General features: G+C 41.8%; 1 protein-coding gene across 5 annotated transcripts in view; it reads right to left on the bottom strand.

The window, feature by feature from the left end:
• Positions 1-24,939, bottom strand: part of DNAH9 (dynein axonemal heavy chain 9) — a 352,397-nt gene that overhangs the window by 22,393 nt on the left and 305,065 nt on the right. For 4 of the 5 annotated variants that reach the window (XM_079135288.1, XM_079135287.1, XM_079135285.1 and 1 more), the window contains 6 exons: positions 18,859-18,986; positions 14,772-14,999; positions 9,741-9,932; positions 8,437-8,628; positions 6,231-6,401; positions 274-456 (listed from right to left, as the gene is read on the bottom strand). In XM_079135288.1, the coding sequence (XP_078991414.1) occupies positions 274-456; positions 6,231-6,401; positions 8,437-8,628; positions 9,741-9,932; positions 14,772-14,999; positions 18,859-18,986 (1,094 nt within the window). Of the gene's footprint in view, positions 1-273; positions 457-6,230; positions 6,402-8,436; positions 8,629-9,740; positions 9,933-14,771; positions 15,000-18,858; positions 18,987-23,628; positions 23,701-24,939 lie in introns of those variants that run through there. The other variant, XM_079135286.1, reaches the window with a different exon arrangement.

The raw sequence follows: 24,939 nt of genomic DNA on the forward strand, positions 1-24,939 counted from the left end.
TCCTCACAGTGAATGAAGTAAACTTGCCTAAATAATTGTTAGAAGATAGTAGACTTTCTTTGCTAAAAAGAAACATGGGAGTTTGGGCAATATCTTGTACTTTCAGACAACTTCATGGTCAGATTTTGGTTTCTGAGGACTAACACCTTTTGGGGCATTTAGGCTGCTCTAGAACGTATGTCTTCTAGTTCCCAGGTTCCCCCATGTTGCTCTTTTCTTGTGGAGAAAGCTGTGTCCTCTGACAACACCTCTCTCTCAGTAGACTTCACTCACCTTTAAGCCAAGGTCCAGCTCCCTCAGTGAGCGCTGAATCTCTCTGGTGAGGATGTTCATCCGCTCACACTCCTGGAAGGCAACTACAATGTAAGGGGTGCGCTCCTCCACTTTAGCCATCAACTCTGGGATGTTAAACTCATCTGTCACCCGTTCCAATATTTCTTCCAGAAGGACCTTGACCTGTCCCGTGGCAGAAAACATATGATTAAGAAGGGTACTCTGTTCTTCACAAGAACTCCATCCTCTTGCAATATGGCACTAGAGATGTCAATCACCCATCACCTGCTGCCTTCCACCTCCTGGTTGTCTCTTGCCTGCTTGCGAAGGTCAGTTAGGTCAGGGTTGAGGACTTATTACAGGAGCACCTCTTCTTAGCTTGCCAGCTCTCTGTGATTAGTGTGACCAGCTTGAAAAAGACTAACACAGATGGTTCTCTTAAGAATTGGGGTTGAAAAACTCCAAGAGAATGACTGAGTTAGTTATGGGAATCAAACTAGAAAGCTGTAAGTGGACTTTGACCTAGGATGCCCGTGTGGGCTAAGCGAAGCTGAAGAGATGTGAGCAGCAGTGATGAATGTGTGTATGCAGACATAACAGGCCATATGATCAGCAGGTTGGGATGCAGGGAGAGGGTGGGAGAAGGCATGTGCATGAGCACCAGTTCTTCCTGGAGTCTCAAGAGAGCCCAACTCCATATGCCTGCCATGGACTCAGCTGTTTTTATCTATTCATCTTCTTGGTCTCTTTCTTGTAGGATCAGGTCCTTATTTCCTTTCAGAAATTACCTCTTCCTCATTGTTCTGGAAGACAGTCACTGGGCCCAGCCTCTCCTGATCCAAGTTAAACCCTGAAAGCTAGTGTGGTCTTTGTCTTTTCTTAGTTTGACTTTTTTGATATACTGAGCTATTTCTTGCCTAATTCAGCTGGATCAGTGTCTGTTGACCACAACCAAAAGGCCCCAACTGAGCTGATAACAGCACTGTTAAGCATGACTCATGGGCATATAAGCAAATCACTTAGACTTCAAGTTCTTCATCTGTAAAAATTTCCAAGAGTCTCTCCATCAGCTCCTATTTCCCAACTCCCAGGGTTGATGCACAGATCAAATCGAATGAGTTGATGGATGTGGCAGCATCTGAAGGCTATAAAGAACTTTATAAACGTAAAGAATGATTAATTTCCCTCTTGCCTTGTATGGTTAACGTACAATACATTCTGTGGGAAAGGAGCTGATGTTGGAAAAAGAAACTAAAAACCCATCACCCCATTACAAAAGGGTCCAGTGCTATCATAGAAAAGACTGGAATGGAATTTTAATGGTACCTGAAAGTGACTGCCAGAGTAGAAGACAAATGGCTAACAGTATATCATATTTCTGTCTTGAGTAAAATTTGAAGAAACAACCCTCTATCAGTGAGCTGCCATTTGGATGTTATTTGCAGAGTTGAAAAGATAGTCAGGAGGTATTGTTTCAAAATACATGGAATTTGGGGACAGAGTTTCATCCTGTCTCTGATCAGGCTGTGAAGAGTTTGGAGCGGAACAAGAAGGTGGATAGGGAAGTGAGCAGCTTACAGACATATATAGGATATATAGGACTCACTTGCTCAGGGAATCCCAGGCCCCCTTCAGATAGGAGGAGTGGGTTCTAATCTTGGTTTCCAGGAGCAAACACCTCTGCTCTGTGTGAGTGTGTGTGTGTGTGTGTGTGTGTGTGTGTGTGTGTGTGTAATTGAACCTAGGCATTCTCTAGCACTGAGACGCATCCCCAGCCATTTTTATTTATTTTTAATTTCGAGACAGAGTCTTATTAAGCTACTGAGGCTGGTCTCAAACATGTGATCCTCCTGTCTCAGTCTCCGAGTCACTGGGATTACAGGTGTGTGCCACTGTCCAGTAATAGATATATCAGAAAAACCTAAACATTGGAGATACATATGATATGAGAAGCAAATCCCTCTCACAATCTCAACTCTTCCCCAAAGGGGGACAATGCTCTTAAAACTGTTAATTTTTTTGTTTTTTCTGCAGATATCCTTTAATGCACACATCTCCCAATCATCTATCCATCTATCCACCTACCATTCACTTATCAATTATCCATTCATCTATCCATCCATCATGTCTGAGTCTTCTCTGTCTCTTTTTCTGCCCCCCTTCTCTCTCTCTACCCCCTCTCTCTGCCTCCCGCCTCATATTATGTAGTTTTTCAGCTTGCTTTTTCCACCTTATAGAAAGTCTTGAACACAATCTCTTGTTACTACATATGGACTTTTTAACAGCATGTCCTGTTTTATAGTTTCAACATCTCCAAATTTATTGTCATTTCCCTAGTCTGTTTACTATTTCTACTGCTATAAACAATTCTGCAATATATAAATATAAATACATCATAAAATTCATGCATTTTTGAGTGTTTCCACTGGCTGATTTCTTAGAGAGAATCATAAGTAAAAAATATGAACATTTAAATTTAGGTAGCTATTGTCAAATTGCCCTGTAAATTAAATTTCCATCAACAGAGAGAAGAGTACCTATTTTCTTATGCCCTCATTACTGAATATTATCATAATTTAAAACACTTATCATTAATTGAAAAATAATACTTCACTTAACTTCTTTTAGATATGAATGACAATCAGAATATTTTTATAATTTTTATTAGCTCTTTGTATTTATCATGTGAATTTCCCTTATGCTCATCTTCTTCCTCCTTAACACCTCTCAGTTTCTTTTCCCATAAGTAAGAACTTCATGTATTACCAGAATCTTCCCAGAGCCCTGTATCTATGTTGTAAATGGGTTCTCATAGTTTGGCTTTGACTTTTTTCATAGTTGTTGGCATCAGATCTGTTATTTTGCTACTGCCATTATTCTCCTTCCCCCACACCATTTTACAACCCAGATTGTCAGTCTGTGAACATCCCAGCCAGCTATTGGTCCAGATTGCCAGCCTGTGAACATCCTAGTCAGTCATTGGTCTGCTATTAGCCTGCGAAATTCCACTACTTAAGAATAGCTCCCCCGCCATTTTCTCCCTCTCTACTCTCTACTCCTCACTTTCATGCTCTCTCCTCCTGGCTTTCACTCTCCCTCTTGTGCTTTCTCTCTCTCTCTCTCTCTCTCTCTCTCTCTCTCTCTCTCTCTCTCTCTCTCTCTCTCTCTCTCTCTCTCTCTCTCTCTCTTTCTCTCTCTCTCATTTTCTCTCTCCCACCCTGCAGGGAGACACTCTGCCTGTCTGCTTAATAAAATCTCTTGTGTGAGTTCCTGTGTTCAGAGTGGTTTCTGGGTGCTTTCAATGGTGGTTTTTGCTTTGGAGATATTTTAAAGTTTCCAAGCCATCAAATTTGCCAATCTTTTCCTGAGTTTTTTAGGTTGCAAAATGCTTTCCTCTTTGAAAGATCATAAAAGCATTCTCCCAAGCTATTTCCGGTGCTTTTTAGATTTTTATGTTTTACATTAAAATATTTGAGCCATCTGAAATATACTTCAGTAAAATTGGCAAGGGAACCTACTTTACTTTCCTCTCAATTACTAGCTAGTTGCTAAGCCCTAAAGAAATCCAGTATTGGAGGGAGTCAGGGGATACAGGCTACTTCATCACTGAGGAAGAAAAGAGAGGCATACACCCAACAGGGCCCCTAGAGCCCAGTGCTATGGACCAGATTGTCTCAGTCCCTCCCTATAGTCACATGTCTAAGTCCTAATCCCCAGTATCACAGAATATGACTGTATTTGAAGATAGGGGATTTAAACAGATGATTAAGTTAAAATGAGGTCATTAAATTAGGCCCAAGTCCAATCTCACTTGTGTCCTATAGGAAGAGGAAATATGAATACAAAGAGTAGGAACAACAGGGACTTAAGCATAAAGGCCATGTGAGGACACAGCAAGAAAGTGGCCATCTGCAGGCCAAGAAGAGAGGCCTCAGGAGAAACCAGCCCTACCTATGCCTTGATTTTAGACTTCTAGTCTCTAGATCAGTGAGAAAATTAAATTTCTGTTGTTGAAGCCACCCAGTCTGTGGTGTTTTGTGATGGCAGCCCACGCAGACCCCTCCTGATTAGTAGCAGATCTGTCTGCTCAAGAGAGTCATCAGGAGTCAAGCAGCAGCTCAGGCATAGGTCATCAAATGAACTCATTGTGTCCTAGAAAGAGAATTCCAGGTTCAGCTGGAGATTGTAGCAGACAGCTGGTTGCCTTCTCCCTAACTCCCCTAATAACCCTCCAATTATTCTTTCTCTTCCTAGCAACACAGTCACTCATGCACTAGAACCCCCAGCTTCCTTCACAGACATATGAACCTGGCAGTAGATTTAGGTTAAGAGTTTGGAAGTGTATGTGAAGCGTGCAATTCCTGGTCATTTGATATCTAACTGCAAAACACTGTCTCTGAACTTTGGCTCTTTGCCTTTCCTCTTGGCCTGCTACATGGATGGGAAAGAACAGAGCTCATAAGAACATGTGAGTGATAGGAAAACCACTACCATGGCTGAGCATGGGGACATTGCATAATTGGACATGTGCCTGGTAACCTGCATGCTTCTCTCACACAGTGTCATGAGTGGCACTGATCACAGCTCATATCATTTCTGGAAGACACAAAAATACACACACACACACACACACACACACACACACACACACACACACACACACCATGCCTTGAATTAACTGGGGGAGGGATAAGGAAATGACAAGGATTAGAAGCTTCTTTAAGCCTGACCTGAAGAATCCTAAGTCTAATACTTATTGAGTTCCAAAGAACACTTTTCCTCTGGGTGGTTTAGATTCTTTCCTTTATTCTCAAATCATATCATAGTTAAGAGTGGAATAGGTAGAGTAGTATGATTTAAAGATTTCTCATATGCTTACTTACATCAGAATTAATTCCTGCACCTAATCCCAGATCTTAGAATCAGAATTCCTTCCTTCCTTCCTTCCTTCCTTCCTTCCTTCCTTCCTTCCTTCCTTCCTTCCTTCCTTCCTTCCTTCCTTTTTTCTTTCTGCACTGGGGATTGAACCCAGTGCTTGTGCATACTAGGCAAATGTTCTAGCACCTAGTTACAATCTCAACTCTAAGTCAAAACTTCAAGCTCATTCTTAGACATATTAAAAGTTGAGAACTATTATTCTGATGATACCATTCTACACCATTAAAGTGCAAATCTTTGGTATTTCATTTTCTTAAAAATCAGTCTGGTAGTCCCCCAGACTTCCACTCTTTATCCCACAAGAGTGTTTCCCTAACCCAAGAGTATCTCTGATTAAAGGGATCCAAGCAGTGCCACAGATGGATGGGATTGATGAATGTACTTACCTCTTGGGAATTGCATTACTTTGTCTTAGGAAAAATTTCACTAAGAAGTTTCACCGTGGTGGTCCGTTTCTTTTCTGCTCTCTGCTACCTCACATCAGGAACAGGACCTCCAAAGTGTCTTGAGTTATCCTCAACCCATACCTCACCCCAGTCTGCCTTTCTTTCTTTCTTTCTTTTTTTGGGGGGGGCTAAAGTTATTCAAAGAGAAGGTCTTTATATGAAAAGGAGTGTTTATCTGAATGGACACTAGTTGACAGAATGAGGGTACAACATTAGAAGAAGAATTCATCATTACTTAGTTTGTCAAAGTATCACTAAGTCAAGTTCAAGGTTCCCAAACTACTATTATTCAGCTCTGGTCTTTCTTTTCTTTGGCAGAAAAACTGAATAAAAACTGATTTTGTATGAACCTGCAAACTGTCCTCCCCAATGGCTTCCTATGATTTAACTAGAGTGTCAGTGATTTGACATGACCAGCCTGGGAGGTGAAGAGCCAAAATTTCAAGGCTGGCAGTGCTGTGTCTAGTGTGTATTTTCCATGATCTATACTGCCAACATGGCCAATAGGAGTAGGGCATCTCTCTACAGTCTAGGGGCCACCCAGGATGATCTCAGGCAATCCCCAAAACACACCTTTTCTTCTCTTGTAGCACCTGCTCCATCTCCTGCTTGGCTGTCCCGAGGCTGCAGCTCCAGCACAGTGCGGAAGAGCTTTTCTGAAGTCTGAGTTAGGAAGCCGATCTCTGCATTTGGGTGAAGACCATAGAGGTAGGGTGACTCTGCAGGCAGCTCAGCATCAATGTACTGAAATCAAGGACAAGCTCACTTAAAAAGCAACCAAGAGGCACTTCCCACTTCTTCCACCAGCTCCCCTGCAGGGTCTCTGGGGGACAACAAGCACTCCAGCACATTCTTTTCCCCAACCTGTCTTTGACTTCATTTATTTTCTTATGCCAGATCAGTTTCCCAGAACAGAACTTTCACATTCACTACACCCATCTCATTTTCAGGAAGTTTAGATAATGCTATCCATCTCCATTCCTGCCTCTTTCCACTGTTCCCTCACATATCCTTGTCTCCACAGGACTTCTCATAGTTTTTTTTAAGACTATAAATCCCTCCCTGGTATTTTCACATGACCCCTGATATTAAATGACCCCTGATATTAAAGTCATTTTTCCTGTTATTTTTACTTCAAATCTTTTAGGATCCTAGCTCTCTTCCTTTTCAATTCTTTCTCTTCCCTCTGTTTATCTTAACCAGGGATGAAATGCTTTAATACTTATGTGGGACTCTGCACCTAAAATCAATATGTGACTTGGGGAAGTAGGATGAGTAAGTTTGGCTGAGAACTGAAGAGTTCACACCCCTAGCATTGCAATTTAAACATTATAAAACAGCAAGTCTGCCAAACAACACATCTAGTAGCCGCAGTCTGTGATGCCTGAAAAGTCCTGCTTCGCTCCCAAGGGTCACTTTCTCCTCTGAATGTTTTGAGTATTCCTTTACAGATCTTTTTATAATAATGAGAAACTATCCCCCACGTTAAGCTCCAAGTATAATTTTGATGATTACTTTGCATTAATAACATCTAACCTATGTAAACATTGCTCATTCTTGAAGGCAAATTTGCATGTTTTTCTTTGTATTTCCTCCAGCACTCAGGACAATCCTAGGCCCTTGCCTGATGCCCTATAATCATCTATTTCCTCATTGATTAAACAGAGGTGTAAAGAAAGGAAAGCCCAGTTCAGTTGTTTGGACAACAGTTCCCCTTCTAACATTTCTGGTTTAATGAATTCCTCCAGTTCAGTTGTTTGGACAACTGTTTCTGATTGTTACTACGGAAACAATCAGATCCACTTGAGGCTGTTTGTCCTTGCCCATCGCCTGCTCCAGCCTCCTGTCGAATTATCCCATGGACACTAGGGGACACTCTTGCACTATTTTCTTGGGTAAAGCCTTGCTGCCTTTAAAGGTAGTTAAAAAAGGATTCCTTTTATTTTCCTTAAGGAGTCTTACTATTTTGTTTCTTCTCATAGTGATGGTTTTTGTGGAGCAAATGACTTTTATAATTAATTCTCTTATAGTTAATATTTCTATGATCAGCATTTTCCTTGAGTTTGGTATAAACTGGTAAATTTAAGATCTTTTAGGCATGTTAAAAAATCCAGCAATAATTTTTTTTCAAAAATTATCTTTCAGTGTGTTTTCCATGGCAGAGAAAGTAGTTTAAGTAGGCAAAGCAGAATGCTTCAAAAATAGCCGTAGTAATAGTATGTGAAAAACTTAAGTAACAGTAAGAAAAATCTCCATGAGAATTTATTTCCTGCATGTAGATATGTATGCCTTGTATGCACAGCAACAACAGGGAATGAATGGAAGGGGTGAGTGATCTATCTACAGATGGGACAAAGATATTTAGAATCACTGTTAGAAACTTTACCTAAAATTTGCTAAGCTCTTACTTGAAATAATAATGGCTTTGTCAATATCCTGAATAAAAACTACAAACAACTGTCCCAGATGCTACTTGCAAAATAGAAAAACAAATAGAATTATTGAGTCAAATGTCTAGAATAAAAAATATCTCTAAAGTCTCAATTTTATTATTAGTGTAAGGTTAGTCTAGAAATTCACTCTTAAGTTGAATAAAAGAAACTAGGGGTGAAGAACCAAAGTTGATACAAACTCAGCTCTTTAAGCCACTCTTCCCAGGCCCCTGCCTCAAGCATGAATAGCATGTCCCAACATGAATAGTCCCGATCACATGGGGCAGATGTGAGGATGGATTACTGGTATGCACCATCATGCTATCGAGCATACAGCAGTGCCTCACCTGATGATAACCGTTGTAGTCCAAGTTGCTTGGGAGTGGGAACCCTGGAGCCAGGGACAGTTCCCCTTCTAACATTTCTGGTTTAATGAATTCCTCCAAGTAGGTTCTGCAGAGTCTCCTGTCCCAGTCATCAGTGATATGGCCCCCATACATGATCTCACCAAACAGGTAGCGCAAATCATCATAGGGCACCTGAGAGATAAGAGAAAGAAAGAAGGAGAGAAAGATCCTCACACAGATGTTGGGGCTGGCTTGACATGTGGACCGAGCACAAGCTACAGGATGGGATGTTTCCTCGAGTAAGGAGCAATGTCTTATTTATTTGTATACCCCAGTGCCCAGCAGTGTCAGGCGTGTTTGGGAGTTCACTTAAATATTTGAAGAATTATATCAAAGCAAAAGAAGAGATAAGGTGCCAACCTCTTCACATAGATGTCTTCCCTCTTGCATGGTCATTAACTGTGACATTGAAGTCGGGTACTTCCTAGAAGTGCTTTAAATAGGTTAGTGTCAAATGGAGGGAGGTGAGGACAAGGGAACTTTTGTAATTTTCTGCCATTAATGACAAGATTAATTGCTCCCTTTGGAAGTTTGGAGTGAATAAAATACAGCTTATAAGTACACTGATATGAAAGTTGGGGTGGGCAGCCACTTAGACACTTGGAAGAAACAGTGTTATGGGCAGGTAGACTTCTCAGGACCCAAGGGGGAAGGCAGAAGGATTTCTCAAGGCATGTTGGTCTGATTCATTTTCCCCAAACAGGAAGAGGTGCTGGCCCTACTGATGCTGTGTTTGGTCCATGGACAAGAAGAGACTTGATGGTGTGAATATTCCTCTAAGTAGATCATCAATTTTTAGGGACAGTTTTCCCTGAACCAGTTATCAAAATAGTAGAAGCAGTGGCATAGCAAGAATTTGGTTCCTTCTTCAATTTTGGCAAAACTATATGATGAGGAGCTCTGTGCCCTAAGACAAGTTCTTCATCCTTGGGTAATTACATTGGGAATTCACATCAGATAAATATGAGGTCTCTTCCTGCCAATCCACAGCCCACCTGCAATGCTGTGAGTACACATAGGTTGTCTGGTGGATCCTGGGACAAAGTCTCATGGGACTGATTCACTCCCAGGCATAAGTTACTAGTTTGGGTTCTGAGTTTTTTTTGCCTCTGATTTCACTATGGTATTTCTTAGTCTCAGACTGGTCCTGGGGTTGACACCTCCTCTTTCCACTTGTGTAGGATGCAGATACATCATCCTGAGAGGTGACCCTCCAGCCTTATACCTGCATCCCTTTCCTTTACCTTTGCATTGGCCTCCAGGAAGTTGTAAAGCACGTTCACTGAGATGGTGAGGTCTCCAGTGTTAAAGGGATAGGACCGATTCCAACCCTGAGGCCCAAACTTTCGTCTTTCTGCCACCACAGCATGAAAGTAACAAAGAGCAAAGAGGATGCTCTTAAACTCTGTCTCCCGGGAGCACATCTCCAGAGTGTCCTGAAAGGAAAACATTGTTCACAATATTGACACATAGCTTCCCTTCCCTGGGGCAGGCTAGGCCAGGGTCACAATTGGGGTTCATGTGGGATAAAGCTGTCGTCTATCCTGGTTAGGGTTTGAGTTACAGTGAGATGACGAGCGCACTGAGGATATGTGGGGGTCAAACTTGAGCCAATTCACAGAGGGGTTGGGTGTTAGTGTAACATTTGAGTTAAGGTGTAGATTCTGGTTATAATCGGTTTGGTTTACAGTTCAAGCTTGTGGTTATGGATGTACTAATTGGGTTTACTGGTATAGCTAATAGAAAACAGGACAGAGGACCACAACGTCACTGTGCACTGGGTTGTGGTAGGGAACTCCCACCCTTCCCTGCCATGTTTTTCCCTCCCTGCCATGTTTTTCTTGCTCATTATGGAGCCTCAGGAGATGTAATTACTATCTATGTGACTAAGGAAACCCTAGCTCATTTGCTGGAGGAAGTGCTAAGATTAGCGAGAGGATGGGAACAAGAAATGGAGAAGTGCTGTGACCTCTAACCTCCTCACTGCTCCCCGAAACCTGAGCTGGGATGACCCAATGTGAGGCTGAGGAAACCAGAGTATGGAGGACTCTTGGCTGAATAGCAGGAGGCATGGGGATAGATTCAGCTCATGAAGGAGGAAAGAAAGAAAAGAGAGATAGAAGAGAAGCAGGAGATGGTTTAAAGGGAAGCAAGGAGGTTGTGCTTAGCAGATTTTAAGGGCGATGGTAGTGATGGTACAGAGGGAGGGATGCCTATATATTTTTTTTTAAGAAACATTTTTTAGATACTTTTTTTAGTTGCCAATGGATCTTTTATTTATTTATATGTGGTGCTGAGTGTCGAATCCAGGGCCTCACACATGCCAAGCAAGGCTTTACCACTGAGCCACAACTCCAGCCCCAGGGATGGTAGGATGTGAACCCCTGAACTCTGGAATTAAAAATAATATCCTCTTAGTGAGTCTTTCTGTTCAAGATGGAGCAAGAGGTGGCAGCTAGAGCCAAGAAAAATGCTTTCAAGTCTCCCACTAATTGAAGTTAGCATAGTCCTGGCATTTCTTCTAGGACTCTGTCTTACGACTTTGCTGACATGGGCAGCAGCAGTAGAGGAGGAGGACAGTAAACTTCTGGTAAGTCTGATTTCCCTATGGAGAACCCATTGACACAGTTTCTGTCTCTTTCTGGACATGTGGGATCTCTGCAGTGCCTTCATTGGTTAATGTTGTGGTTTGGATCTGAATGGTTCCCCAATAGCTTGTGTGTTAAAGGTTTGGTTCCCACCATGGCAGTGTTTGGAGGAGGGACCTTTGGGAGGTAAACTGGATCATGAGGATTCTGACATCATTAGTGAATTTATCCATTGGTGGGTTTATAACTGGGCTACTGAGAGGTGGTGGAAGGACATAGGGAGGTAGGGTAGGAGGAAGTAGGCTCTTGAGGCTTGCCCTTGAAGGGTGTATCATAACCTCAGCCCCTTCCTTTCTCTCTTTCTTCCTCTTTGCTTCCAGGTTGCCATGAGGCAAACAGCTTTATTCCACCACGCCCTCTCTGTCATGATGTTCTGCCTCGTCACAGGCCCAGAACTAATGGAACCAAATGACCACAAACTGAAATCTCTGAAACTGTGGCCCAAATAAATCTTTCCTCTTGTATGTAGATTGTCTCAAGGTGGTTTTTTTTTTTTTTTTCATCACAGTCATAAAGAGCTGACTAATACAGGCACCGTGCTTGTCACAAAGGCATTTGTGTGAAAGATCAGAGGTGGTGTGGAGGAAGATGCCATTGCCTTGTGCAAGTAAGAACTTAATAACCGCTCTATGGATAGAGCTTTCTCTATAGATATGTAGGAGGCTTCATTTGTTACTTCTCACACATTAAAAAAAAACTGGATCTTGCTGAAAAATGCCTTTAAGCACAAAGATAAAAAAAATCACACATCAAAATGCTCAAACTTATGATTATGGCATATTCACATGAAAGTCCAGAATAAAATAATCATCTCCAAACAGCATAGCTACCAGGGAAGCAGAAATAAAAAGTGTTTCATTTCTAGGGTTTGTCCCTTAGGTGATGAAAATGGAGCTCTGAAGGAACAGGGTTAATGTTATAAAGGCTTCTGATCCCCAGCTCTCATGAAAGCAAAAGGGAGCAATTAAAACTCTTGTAAACAGTCAGTATACTCATACATCTATCTCTCTTTGCCAGAATGAGTTACTAAAGGTGACCATAAATGGTGAGCAAACCAACTGTTGTAGGGACAGAACAACAAGGAAGAGACAGCGTCTTTTGGGATCTATTTCCCAGTTGTCCACTGATCAAGATTAGACATCAAGTTGTCAGGGAGAGAAGCCCAAGAATAGTGGCTCATGGGGAGGAGAACCAGGTGAAACCAGGGTGGCTGAAGATGGTAATAATCCTACTGAGGCCCAGTATGAATTATGGGAGGGATAACATGTGAGGCTCCGTTGCCTTCCTCCTGATTCCTTAGACCCTGGAGTTAAAGAGCTGAGAAGGGTTTGCCACTGGAGCCTTCCACAGAGCTGGCTAATCACATCCTTATAAGTTTTATTCCCCAACTTTTAATTAAAAGAAATAATTGTACCAAACTACACATAACATACAGTACATACACTTTCAACAGTTTTAAAGTGCGTAGTTCAGCAGCATTTTATGCCCTCATATCACTTTGTCATCTGGTATCTTTCAAGGGTAAAATTACCTCTGCTTGGAACAGTTATATAGACTCTTGTAACAAATACTATAGATTATAACTTAAGAATTTATGATTTTTTTCAGGACAAGTACCACAAGCCTTAATCCCAGTACTTGGGAGACTGAGGCAGGAGGATGGCAAGTTCAAGTTCAGTCTCAGCAACTTAGTAAGACCCTGTCTCAAAAGGACTGAAGTTGTAGCTCAGTGGTAGAGCATTTCTGGTTTTAATCCCCCATACCAAAAACAAAACAAAGCAAAAACAAATAAACAGAAAACCAAAAAGGAGGGAGACTTGTAGAGAATGGGGATCCGGGGAGGGGCTCGGGGGAGGAAGGAGGGAAGGGAAACAGGAGGTACTAGGGCATGAAATTGATCAAATTATGTTACACACATGTGCAAATAGATCACAATGAATCCCAGTTGTATTTGTAATTATAATGCACCAATAAAAATTAATAAAAAGAATTTATGTTTCCTCTCTGCGGAATGTAGCTAGAAAATCTAAAAGTTTTAATCTTTGTACTCTAGTTCAGAGATTCCAGAAGGTTTGTCAAGGCCTGTTTAGGAAAAAAAGAAGAGAAAAAAGAAAGAAAGAAGATGCCCCTGGATAAGGGAACATCTCAGGCAGGATGCTTCTTATAAAAAAACTTGAAGCTAAAATATTCTGAATTTCTTGGTAATGTCCCTTTGTTCTCTATTCCAGATGATGGGTTTTGAAGTTGGGTTGGAAAGAGGACTGAAAAGGAGACTGAGTAAGTTTTGCCTTTCAGAACTTTGTGGAAGCTTCCTTCTCCAAGTTGGACTGTATGACTCCTATACTATGAGAGTATCATGCAGTTAGTAAAATCCTTTTAGACCCTTGACTGCCACATGGTCTTCATCATATTGTAAGTTAAGCCAGGTCCCAAAGGGTCAATAGCTCTGCTGGTTTTCACTGGGCTAGCTGGAACAGTTGTCCTATGCAGGATGACTTATCTCACATTCCTAGATGACCTGTCTGGGACAATACATTTTAGCATGGCTTCTAAGAAACCAGAGTTTCTTTGGTACTATTATAAGATGACATCAGAGAGGTAAACCTCCTTGATAGCTCCTAGAAGCTTCTCCTAAGACTCTAATAAGGTTTGGTATGGTGGATGAACTTTAAGATGATCCCCTGGCCCCTGCCTTTTGTGCTTTCACCTTCCCAGGAAGAAAGAATTTCCCTAAGGAGAAGCACTAAGAAATGGTGCCTTCCAGAAAAGATGGAAAAGGCCTGAGCTGCAGACTTCACAGTTGCTACAGGGTTAGCCACTGATAGGCCTGGGCTTAGTTTTAAATGAACACTCTACAAGTCTTGGAATTCCCAGTAATGGAAATTCCAATAATGTAGCAGTCTGTGTTTGAATATGCCTTAACATTGAGTTTCTCTGGATCAACCTTGACCATGCATGCATATCACCTGGAGGGCTTGTTAAAGTACAGATTCCGGGGCCCCATTCCCCAGTTTCTGGTTCAATAGACTGGGCTGGTGCCTGAGAATTGACATTTCTAACAGGCTCCCAGGTGATGTCAATGCTGCTGGTCTGGGACCCAACTTTAAGAGTCTAACATGTGGCTATATCCCAAGTCTAGATTCATACTACCTGACACCTGGATTATTTAAATTCTTGATATTCAAGATGCATGCAGATGGCAAGTGATATCAACTGAATGAGCGCATCGTCCCCCTGATTGAAGACAGGCTGTTTAGCCAACAGGTGTGTTTAACCAATGGGGGTGTAAATCTGTAAATCAATTAGATTTACAGCATCATGCCCTTCTCTACCTTGGAATATTAGTTTACAGTAGGCTTGCAGAAAGTTCCCCTCTACCATTTTGCCAAAGAATGACCCTGTGCTCAGTTCCTCCAGGTACATCTGACATTGGGAGCTGGGTTGTACTGAGTGCGTGCTGGGTGGAGGCCAACACACAGGGAACACATTTCACCCACATCAGCACTGATGCATACATAGACCATCAGCATCCCATCCCCTACCCAGGTGCACACTTTCCTCCCACCCAATTTGAATCAGCTCTTTGTGAGGTGGGGTACTCTTCCTCCCTCCCTCCCAGGGCAGTACCTGAGTGAAGTTGTCCAGGGCCTTGTGCAGGTTGGCATGCATGCCACTGGGGGGCTCATTGGTGATCTTTATGGAGTTTTCCAGGATGCCCTGGGGGATGATGTGGCCCTCAGGGGAGGGTGCAGGCTCAGCACTGATGAAGACCCTGAAATCAGGGTGGCTGTCATTGCTGTGTTCCTCCAGTTTCTTCTCCAGGGTGCTGAGCCACTTGGCCACTAGGTGGATGTTCTGGTGGGAAGGAAACCCCCACAATTCAGGAATCTGCTTAGTTCTAGTGGCAGTAAATAGTTATCTGAAAGGCAGCTAGAGGGGACACATGGCTTCAGCTTAAACTAATTTTTAAAAATGTTCCTAGTACATATATGGATATACCACAGTGGATGGCACCATTGCGTACATCCACAAGAAATTAATTTTAAAAATAACTGGGTAAAGGGCAGAAAATCAATGGAGGAAGGGGCGCAGGGGGTGGGGAGAGAGAAGAGGAAGAAGGAGTACTGGGGTCTGAATTAGAACAAGATGTATTTATACAAGATTGTAATTATATAAGCATGTAATTATACAACTGTCATGTATAGCTAAAAAACCAATAAAAGGTGGTAAAGCAGACATAATACAAAATTTACCATTTCAACCATTTTAAGGATATACATTTTTAAATGTTCAATGGCATTATGTGTACTCACATTGTTGTGCCATTAAATGCCTTGCAACAGTAGAAATGTATTAACCCACATCACAGAAAGTCTTGGGACGTCCTGTAATGGGGACCTCCAAGTATACTGCAGTGAGTCCTATCATTTGATAATCGTACATTTTTCTAGCAGTGTTCTCAAACTTGGCTACACATGAGAATTTTCTGATGGGCTTGCAAAAACACAGATTGTGGGGCCCCACCCCAGAGTTTCTGAATCATTAGATCAAGAGTCGAGCCTGATAAGTACAAACATGTCACAATAAATCCCACTATTATGTATAATTATAATGTGCTATTAAAAATGAATTAAAGAGCAGAGCCTGACCATTTGCATTCCTAACAAATTACCAGGTGATGCCAATGCTATGTGTGTAAGGGCCCACACTTTGAGGGTCTCATTAGTGGTTACATTCCACATCCAATTTCCCCACGACTTGATACCTGGATTATTTAAACCCTTCAGAGTTGAAAGGGGATGCACAGACCAGCACTGTTGGCATTACCTGGGAGCTAGTCAGAAATGCAGAATCTTAGGTCCCTCCCAGACTTACTGAATCAGCGCATTTTAATGAGATCCTCCAGTAATTTGTACCCGTGCTAAAATTTGAAAGGCACTGATTTGAACTTCTTCTAGCTAGCTTTCCAGAGTCGTCTCTCCCCATCTTCAAACCATTCTGTTAATTGTTGCCAAACTTATCTTTCTAAAACACACTGAGTCATTGCTGCTTAAGACCCATGGAGGCTCCCTACTCCAATCTCAAGCTCCTCTGCTGGTCTTTGAGTCTCTCTTCTCTCCAATCTGATTCCTATCTGTCTGTCTGCCTGTCTTTCTATTGAAACTTACATTTATTTCTTAGCACCACTCTGTGGAATGCACCTCTCACTTTGGTAAAGATACTCACTTGGCTTTCATTGCAATATGTTTCATTATGATGGATAGATAAAAGTTCCTCGATCAATATTGGAGGAAATAGGCTTGCAGAGCCTTAAATACACAGATCAGCACTGAGCACAGTATAAGGACCACAGCAATTTGGTCTCTGAGTGCTGTTTTCTTCTCTATAGAAAGGGAAATAACAATAATGTTTTCCATACTTATTTCACAGAGTTTCTGCAAATAACCAAAGGTAATGGATTTGAAAGGCTTTATATACTGTAAAAGGATGTATAAGAGTTAGTAGTCATTTTTAAATGAAAATTTGTTTAAAAATTCATTTATAATAATTCTGTTGCAGCAGAGAATTTAGTGAGCTAACTTGGAAAGCCAGGGTTCCTATTAGTGCCAGCAACCTCAATTCAGCTGCTTTTTCAGGAACTTTAACTTGTGCTATGAGACACAGGACGAGGCAGGGCTGGGAGAATGAACTTCTGTTGCCTGGGGTGGATTCAGGGATCTAAGTTTGCCCTACTAGGTTTATGGGCTTGGATAAGCCAGGGCCAGGGCCTGTGAAACCCACCTTATAGTTACTGTAGCCAGGAAGGAAGCAGGGAGACAACATGAGCCTTGGTTCCACACTTAGCTCCCCAGAAGTCAACTCCCCAGGAGAGGACCCCTGACCCCTCTGGAGTGGGATCCTCCAGCAGCATTTCCCAAAGGGTGCCATAGATGTTGTAATAGATTTTGGATCCACTGGGGAAACACTGGATTGAACAAGACTTCTATAACCACAGGAGTCTCAGAACTATTAACCTACTGATATCATTTATGTTGTGAAGTGTTTTCCATGTTTCGAAAGAGAAACCTGTTAACTGTTTTCCCTTGAAGGCCCCAGTGCCCAGGATGTGATCTCTTGGCAAATGAGCCTCAGTCCGAGGGGTGGGGTCACACCCCTGCATGTGGAAGGAAGCAGGCACTCCAGAAGTTGTCATATTTTCTCCTGGGATTTCCGAAGCTTCTGGAAAAGGAGTCCCAGGGAATGAAAGATTCTTCAGTTACTAGGATTCCAACGAATAACAGGATGAAGACTCAGGAGCAAGTGCAAGGCACAGTGAGTTGTCAGGAGACAGACAAAGTGCAGGGAAATGAAAGCCAGGACAGGATAAGAATGGTTTTTCACTTGTTCTTTAATCTTTCTCCCTCCCTCCCTCCCTCCCTCCCTCCCTCCCTCCCTCCCTCCCTCCCTCCCTCCCTTCCTTCCTTCCTTCCTTCCTTCCTTCCTTCCTTCCTTCCTTCCTTCCTTCCTTGTGCCAGAGATTGAACTCAGGGTCAATTAGCCATTGAGCTACATCTGCAGCCCTTTTTATATTTTATTTAGAGACAGGGTCTTGCTAAATTGCTGAGTCTGGCTTTGAACTTGTGATCCTCCTGCCTCAGCCTCCTGAGCCACTGGGATTACAGGCATGCATCACTGTGCCCGGCTCTTTAATTTCTTTATTGATTCATCCAACAGGCTTGTGTTGAACATCTACTATGTTTAAGGCAGTGAGCTTGGTGATAAAAAGTAAGTAAGGAATGTTACTTTCCCTAAGGAAACCTAGTGATGGACAAATCATATAATGAATCATGTCATCCAACATAGCAAAGGAGGGTTGAATAAAATTGTTAGAGTGCTACAGAAGAGAAGAGGAATAAGCCACTAGTTCTGAAACAGTCCCAGAATCCATGTGAAATGCATGAAAGAGTATTGAAGGGACAGGCTTTGCTAGAAGAGTGGCAGCCTTTTTTGGGGGGGCAGAGGGTGGATACTAGGGATTGAACTCAGGGGCACTCGACCACTAAACCACCTCCTCAGTCCTATTTTTTTTTTTTTTTTTTTTGTATTTTATTTAGTGATAGCAACTCCCTGAGTTGCTTAGGGCATCACTTTGACTGAGGTTGGCTTTGAATTCGAGATCCTCCTGCCTCAGCCTCCTGATCTGCTAGGATTACAGGCACGCACCACCACACTTGACGAGTGGCAGCATTTTTTTCTCTTGTAACTGTTTGGTGAAGTTACCAGCAATAGATAATCCAGATTTCCAACACCAACATGAGCTCTCAAAGAAACAGCTAAGGTGGCACCCATGTCCTAGTCATACACGTAGCTAAGAGAGTGCAACACGTAACACAAATGCATAGGAAGGGCTCTCACCAATCAAAAGAATCCAGCCACCGTGGCCTTCAACTTAATGCCACTTCATGAATATGCATCAGAGTGGAATTCACTTTATTGTGTAAGCAGCACAGTGGTAGAGCAGGTGAAGGGGAGAAGAGTTGTTGGCGGTAGCACGGGGAAGAGGATGTGGTGAGTGAGGGAAGTCGGAAAGAGAGGTTAAGAAGTGAGGGGACACTGGTATGGAAGGCCAGCTGGGTGAGAGGTAAGAGTGTGCAGAGAAGCACAGAGATTTTGGGATGAAGTCCAAACAGTCACATGATCAAGACTGACCCAGATAAGGGGAGAGGGTCCATACCTGCAAAATAACCCAGTGTCCTTTCTTGGCAGCGAGGTCCAGAGCAGCCTCAGCCACTATCTCTTGTCCTTGCCCCAGAGACACATTGTGAAAGTTTCGGTTGTTGATTGTATATCCGAGTTTCTTTCCTGAAAGGAGCATGGAATTGGCATTGTCATTTATTGAGTCTAATCTGGGGAAGGCATAATTCCATATCGCCCCTCAAACCCAGGCGTGCTTGAACCCATATCTGAGTCTCATTTACTGACTCTTTGCCTTCACAGTGGACCACAACTTTCAGCTTTTTTTTTTTCTCTCCTGATTCTGGGGATTGAACCAGGAGTGATTTACCACTAAGCTACACCCCTAGCCATTTTTATTTTATTTTGAGACAGAATCTGACTCAGTTGCTCAGGCTGGCCTTGAACTTGTGATCCTCCTTCCTCAGTCTCCCAGTTCACTGGCATTACAGGTGTATGCCACCATGCCACACTCATTTCAGCTTTTAAATTCAAGATAAAAGGAAGCACTGTCCATATAAAAGTCACTTTGCCCCTCCTTCCTCACTGAATCCTAAGAATGGTTTTGGGTTTGACCTCTGTGTGGGTTCCTTTTGGATTCTGGGTATCAATCTACAAACCTTCAGAGTGCAGATAAGAAAAGGGTCCAAGAGCAAGATGTGGGCATGGTCCCTTCTGGCTTGATTTATCCTCTGATTATATATGTCATCTTCCCTGGAACTTCACTGGGAGGTGTGGTCAATAGGGGCAGGATTCAGTTAATTGTAGCCTCTTGGACTTTATACCATATTAACCTCCTCCCCTATTAGTTACACAGAAAAATTTTTGTCTCATTATTTTGCAAGAATTGGAGCAAATGGAGGCAAAAAGCAAAACAAGAAGGGACTTGGATGCATAGGTGTGGGTGTTCTATTGTATCTTGATAATGGTTCCTGGTGTTGGAAACAGTGAAGAAATGATCATACAAGCAAAATCTCACAACTGTACCACTGCAGCAAGGGCCAATGCCCATGAGTTGCTGTCCAAGTCCAAGGAATATTTAACACACAAAAAAATCACCTTAATATAGAGGACCAGTTCTGCTTACACATTAGCTATTAGTTCAATCCAATAAAGTTCAGAGAAATTATATATTATACTTTAGATAAAAGAGTCATAAAATGTGTAGTACCATGAAGGAATCATTGAGCATTTTTTTTCTAAGAAGGTAAAGTAGGTGAGAGAAAAGAGGAGACATTAAAAAAGAAAAAAAGAATCAAAATATGTACTCAAAAGATTTACTTTCAGAAAAAATAAAATTGAAGACCTTATTTGATGCTTGTGCAAGATTGGATATATCTTTTAAATAGTAAAAAAAAAAAAAATGTACAGGCTCTCCTTCAACTGCATAGGACAAGCAAGATGATGACTTTTTGTACTGAGAAATAGTTATTATAGATTCAACTGAGATGAACCCAAGAAATACCTTTATTAAACTCTATAAATCCTCTGTGGCAATGCATCTGATGTCAGCTTTAGAACTGGGGAGATAAACAAGTAATACCAGAGAAAATACCAGGATAAAAGGTGCTAGGATTATTAGATGGCTTCTGTGACGTTCCTGCTCACAAAAGAGCCCATTTATTTTCTTTATTAGCAGAAGAAGGATATGAGGAAAGAGGTGCTTAATAAAGATTAGTTTGAAAACTGCAGACTGGAGGGGTCATGGGTGAGGGTGAGTCTATCATTGTAGAGATTGGCTAGGATCAATCTGCATCAATCTAAACTTGAGGCACAACAATAAGGCTGAGAAGAGAGAAATGGGTCTTAGAAATATTGATAAGGGGAAAAATTGATGGGACTCTCACAGACTCAACTTGAAACCAAACATGACCCTATCACATGTGAGTCTTGTGGTGTATGGGGTGAATCTGCAGAGTCCTTCCACTTCCACCTTTGAGGCTCTCCAGATATCTTCTGGGTCATGAGCAAGCACTTCTAGGTAGTTATGTTCTCTCGGCTTTTCACTGTCATATTGTTTTATGCTATGGCTTCACATCCTACCTCCACTGTGTGTGACTCATCTCTCCTTTTCCACCTTCCTTCCAACTCTCCAGATGGTAGTGTCACCTGGAACTATTATAAACACCATTTAACCTCTTCACAGTGTGCTGCATCTTCATCTTGGATCTTTGGGGATATTGTGACTCCTTCTCTAGTTCCATATCTCTATGGGATTGGAGAAATGCAAATATTTTTCTAGTAGTCTTTTGCTCCTTGCAGGCTATTTTTTCTCACCCTCATATAAAAGTCCTTCCCCCTTTAAAGCAAATGTTATCTGGCTATATTAGCTACTAACTTCCATGTTCTCTGCCTTCAGACAACTTTTTAGTGAGATCTTATTTTTATGAGAGGCATTGGAGTTTGGTTAACTGGAGCTTCTTGCTTCAATTATCCTGGTAAACTTTAATGTCATTGGGGATGACTTGGCTAGTGTCTAGCCTCATGCTTCTTCATCTTCACAGAATTTAACTTCATTCCATTTCTACTCTCCACACCCAGTGGCTGTACCTAGGACTTGATCATCATAGCTGAAATACTATTCTTTCATGTCCACTGATGACTATCACATCCTACTTTCCAGGTTGTTCATTGTCTTATTTCCTCTTCATCTCTTTTCCTACTTCCATGAAATGTCCAGTCTCATAGTTCACTAGCGCACGCTCTCTCTCTCTCTCTCTCTCTCTTTATTTTATTTTTTTATTGAGACAAGGTCTTGCTATGCTGGCCAGGTGAGTCTTGAACTCCTGGGCTCAAGCAGTCTTCCTGACTTAGCCTCCTGAGGTGCTGGGACTACAGGCATGCAACACTGTACCCAGCTCATCTATTTTTTCTAATTTTACATTTGCCACTTTGTATTATATTAATATTAACCAAATAATCCTTTGTTTGAACCATGATTTTATAAAATCCTCAGTTTCATTGCCCCTTTCTACTTTTTCATTATGGAACTTTTATAAAACCTTGACTCTGAATGAGGTCAAACATTAATAAAAGAGAAGATTAATATAGTTGGCAAATTGGTGCCACAACAAACTCATGATTCTTAATCTCTGACCTACTGGGTACTTTTTTCCATGTGTCTAGAAGTCAACTATGCCACCATGTCCATCTGATTTTAAGCCTCCTAATGGACCCCATCCTTCTCATTCTCAGCAATTTGTTTCAGTCTTTACTTCCCAACTCATGCCATTTGGTAGAAGCTGCTTTAATTTCTGCCACTTGATCTGCATCGTGTTGTTTTAGCTTATTCATGGATAAGAACAATTTTGTAGAGGAGGAAAAGTTTATTTGGTTTCACGGTTTTAGAGATGGCCAACTCCACTGCTCTTGCCCAAGGTAAGGCAGAACATCATGGCAGAAGAATGTGACAGAGGATAGAAGTTCAGGACATGTTCAGGACATGACAATCAGGAAGGAGAGAGAGAGAGAGAGCGCTCACCAGGGGCAAAATATATATCACAAAGGCACGCCCCAGTGACTCATCTCCTCCAGCCACAACCTACCTGCCTCCAGTTATCACCCAGTTAATTCCCATCAGTGGATAAATGCGCTGTTTAGGTTAAGGCTCTTAAAACTTATCAATCATTTCACCTCTTAACTTTATTGCATTGTCTCACATATGTGCTTTTGGGAGACACCTCATATGTAAACCACAACAGTTGTCCTCCTCCTGTCTGTTCTCAAACCCCACCATCCAAATCCCATCTCCTTTCAAATCTTCTCATTCATCCACTGGTGTGAGAACAAGTGAGTTTGTCAACACAAAACCAATACTCCCTCAATCCTGAAGCCACTCTCTAAGGAATGTACTGCCCCAGCCCAATCTACTTTTAATTGCTTCTTTAAGAAAAGAGAACAGGGATAAGCACAATGAAAAAGAGACTTGAAGCAAAGCGCTGATAATTCAACTGCCAAAACACTAAATGCAATCTGCTTTTCTGAACACATTTGGTAGCAGGCCTACGCAAATCTAAACGAGTTCGTCATTCTGACCAGAACACCGGAAAAAGAAAAAGGAGGCACTAAGAACCAAAGGTGGGATATACAGCTTCTTTCTGATCACAAAATAGACATGATAGAATTCACTTTGTCAAAACCAGGTACTTGGACAAAGGAGGAAGGAGACCAAGCAAAACCATGTTACAGATGAGTGAAAGAAAAACCAGAGAAGATGCCTATGTAAGGGCAGGAAGGGGAGGGCCAAAGACGGAGCTCCGCTTTGAAAGGATGTGACAGGAAGATGTAAGGGAAGGAGCACTCTGAGCTGCCTCAAAGAACAGATGAAGCATCATCGTCATTACAATGCTGTACAATGCTGCCGTACTTTTAACTTTTCAAAGTCTTTTCACATCTGAGATTTCATTTTTATCCCCACAGTAACCTGAGGGGGTAGGAAGGCATCTCGGGTGATAGAAAACAAGGAAAAAGCATGAAGCAAAAGTGAAAACAAATGGGTGGTTCATTTGGAAAGGAGGTGATGAGGAAAGAGAGAGAAGAAAGGTAAAATCAAAGCACGGTTAAAGGATTAATTGGAGAATTCAAGGAGAAAGCAGAGAGGGTGGATGAGGGTAGATTTCATGTTACAACAAAGACCAAGAAAAGTGGATGGCATTTCCCCTTCTCCTCCTCCTTCTCCTTTCCTCTCTGCCTCCATCCCCATTGTTCAGGAAAGAAAATCCCAGGGAAGATTAAGTTGCACAAAAGTTCCAGAAAATTATAATTTACTTACCCAGGATCAGTAGATGAACTTCAGGAACTTGGGGGGACTCCTAGCTTTGTATGTTTGTGGGAACATGCAGATCTGGGGTGGGGAGTGGAACGAAAACAAGGGAACAAATCTTTAATCTGACTTGGGATTTTTGACCTCTATTCAACATTAAAGACTGCTTCAGTAAAACAAAGGACTAGAGAAATGAAAGAGGTAAGAACATACATTACATGCTCAAAGATGGGAAAGGTTACCAAGCATTTTAAGAGTATAAACTGGAAGAATACAATGGACTGTCTGATACACAGATTCTGCACCTCTGCACAAACAAAGCAAAGAGACAGTAAGTTTACATAATACACCGGGGCTAGGGGAGATTGGGGAAAGCATTTGTGTCAACCATGAGGATTCCAAACTTGAGAACAGGGGCTCTCCAGCAAGCTGATTAGATTCAGGATGTGGGAAATGTGTGTTCCCAGAATATATGTTCTAAATGGATGAATTAGAAAATAAATCATACCATGAAGCGGGCAGGGAGGGAGAGAGAGAGGGGCACAGGTGTCTAAGTAATCTCTAACTGATGAACAGCAATATTGCTTCTGGAAGTATGCATTGAGATTATGCCAAGGGCAAGCCTGAGATAATGTATTCAAAGACAAATAAGCAATATGGATCAGGGAGGGGTCAGTTTGCCTGACTGACAGAAAGCTTCAAACAACATGATGGAATAGTTAGAGGTCAACTGGCTAAGAACAGTAGGAAATTGCTCATAAACAGAGTATATAAAAGCCTCCAGGAGGGAAAACACTGAATAAAAATGAGGAAACTAGGTTTATCTATATAAAAGGAGCAAAGCTTCCAGTGGACAGAAGGAATGCAGAACACTATACAAGAGTGAGAGTCAGGAATAACAGCTATGACAACAGTCCTTATGATAGTCATTTGTTTGTTAATTCATTCCACAAATACTTACTGAGCACATCTGAGTTAGTGTCACTATTAGGCTCTGGTAAAAAGATGGTGAGCAAGATGTCAAGGTCCCTGACCTCAAAGATGTTAGCGAGCAACGAGCAGGCAGGCAAGCATAAACTAAAATTATCAAAGAATGATTAAATTAGAATTGTATTAAATGCTTCGGTGCAATATATAGAGTGCTATAAGAACGTATAATGGGGAAGCAAATCATCTTGCAGGGAGGAGGTCAGGAGAGGCTGATCTTTACAAGATGAATAGGCATTGGACTGTCAAGAATATTTCAGATAAAAGGATCCATTTGTGAAAATGTCCTAGTTCAGGAAGGCTCAGGGTATGACTGAGGATCTAAAACAGTCA

This window comes from Sciurus vulgaris, assembly GCF_902686455.1.
Source record: "Sciurus vulgaris genome assembly, chromosome: 3".
In the NCBI taxonomy this organism is placed as follows: domain Eukaryota; kingdom Metazoa; phylum Chordata; class Mammalia; order Rodentia; family Sciuridae; genus Sciurus; species Sciurus vulgaris.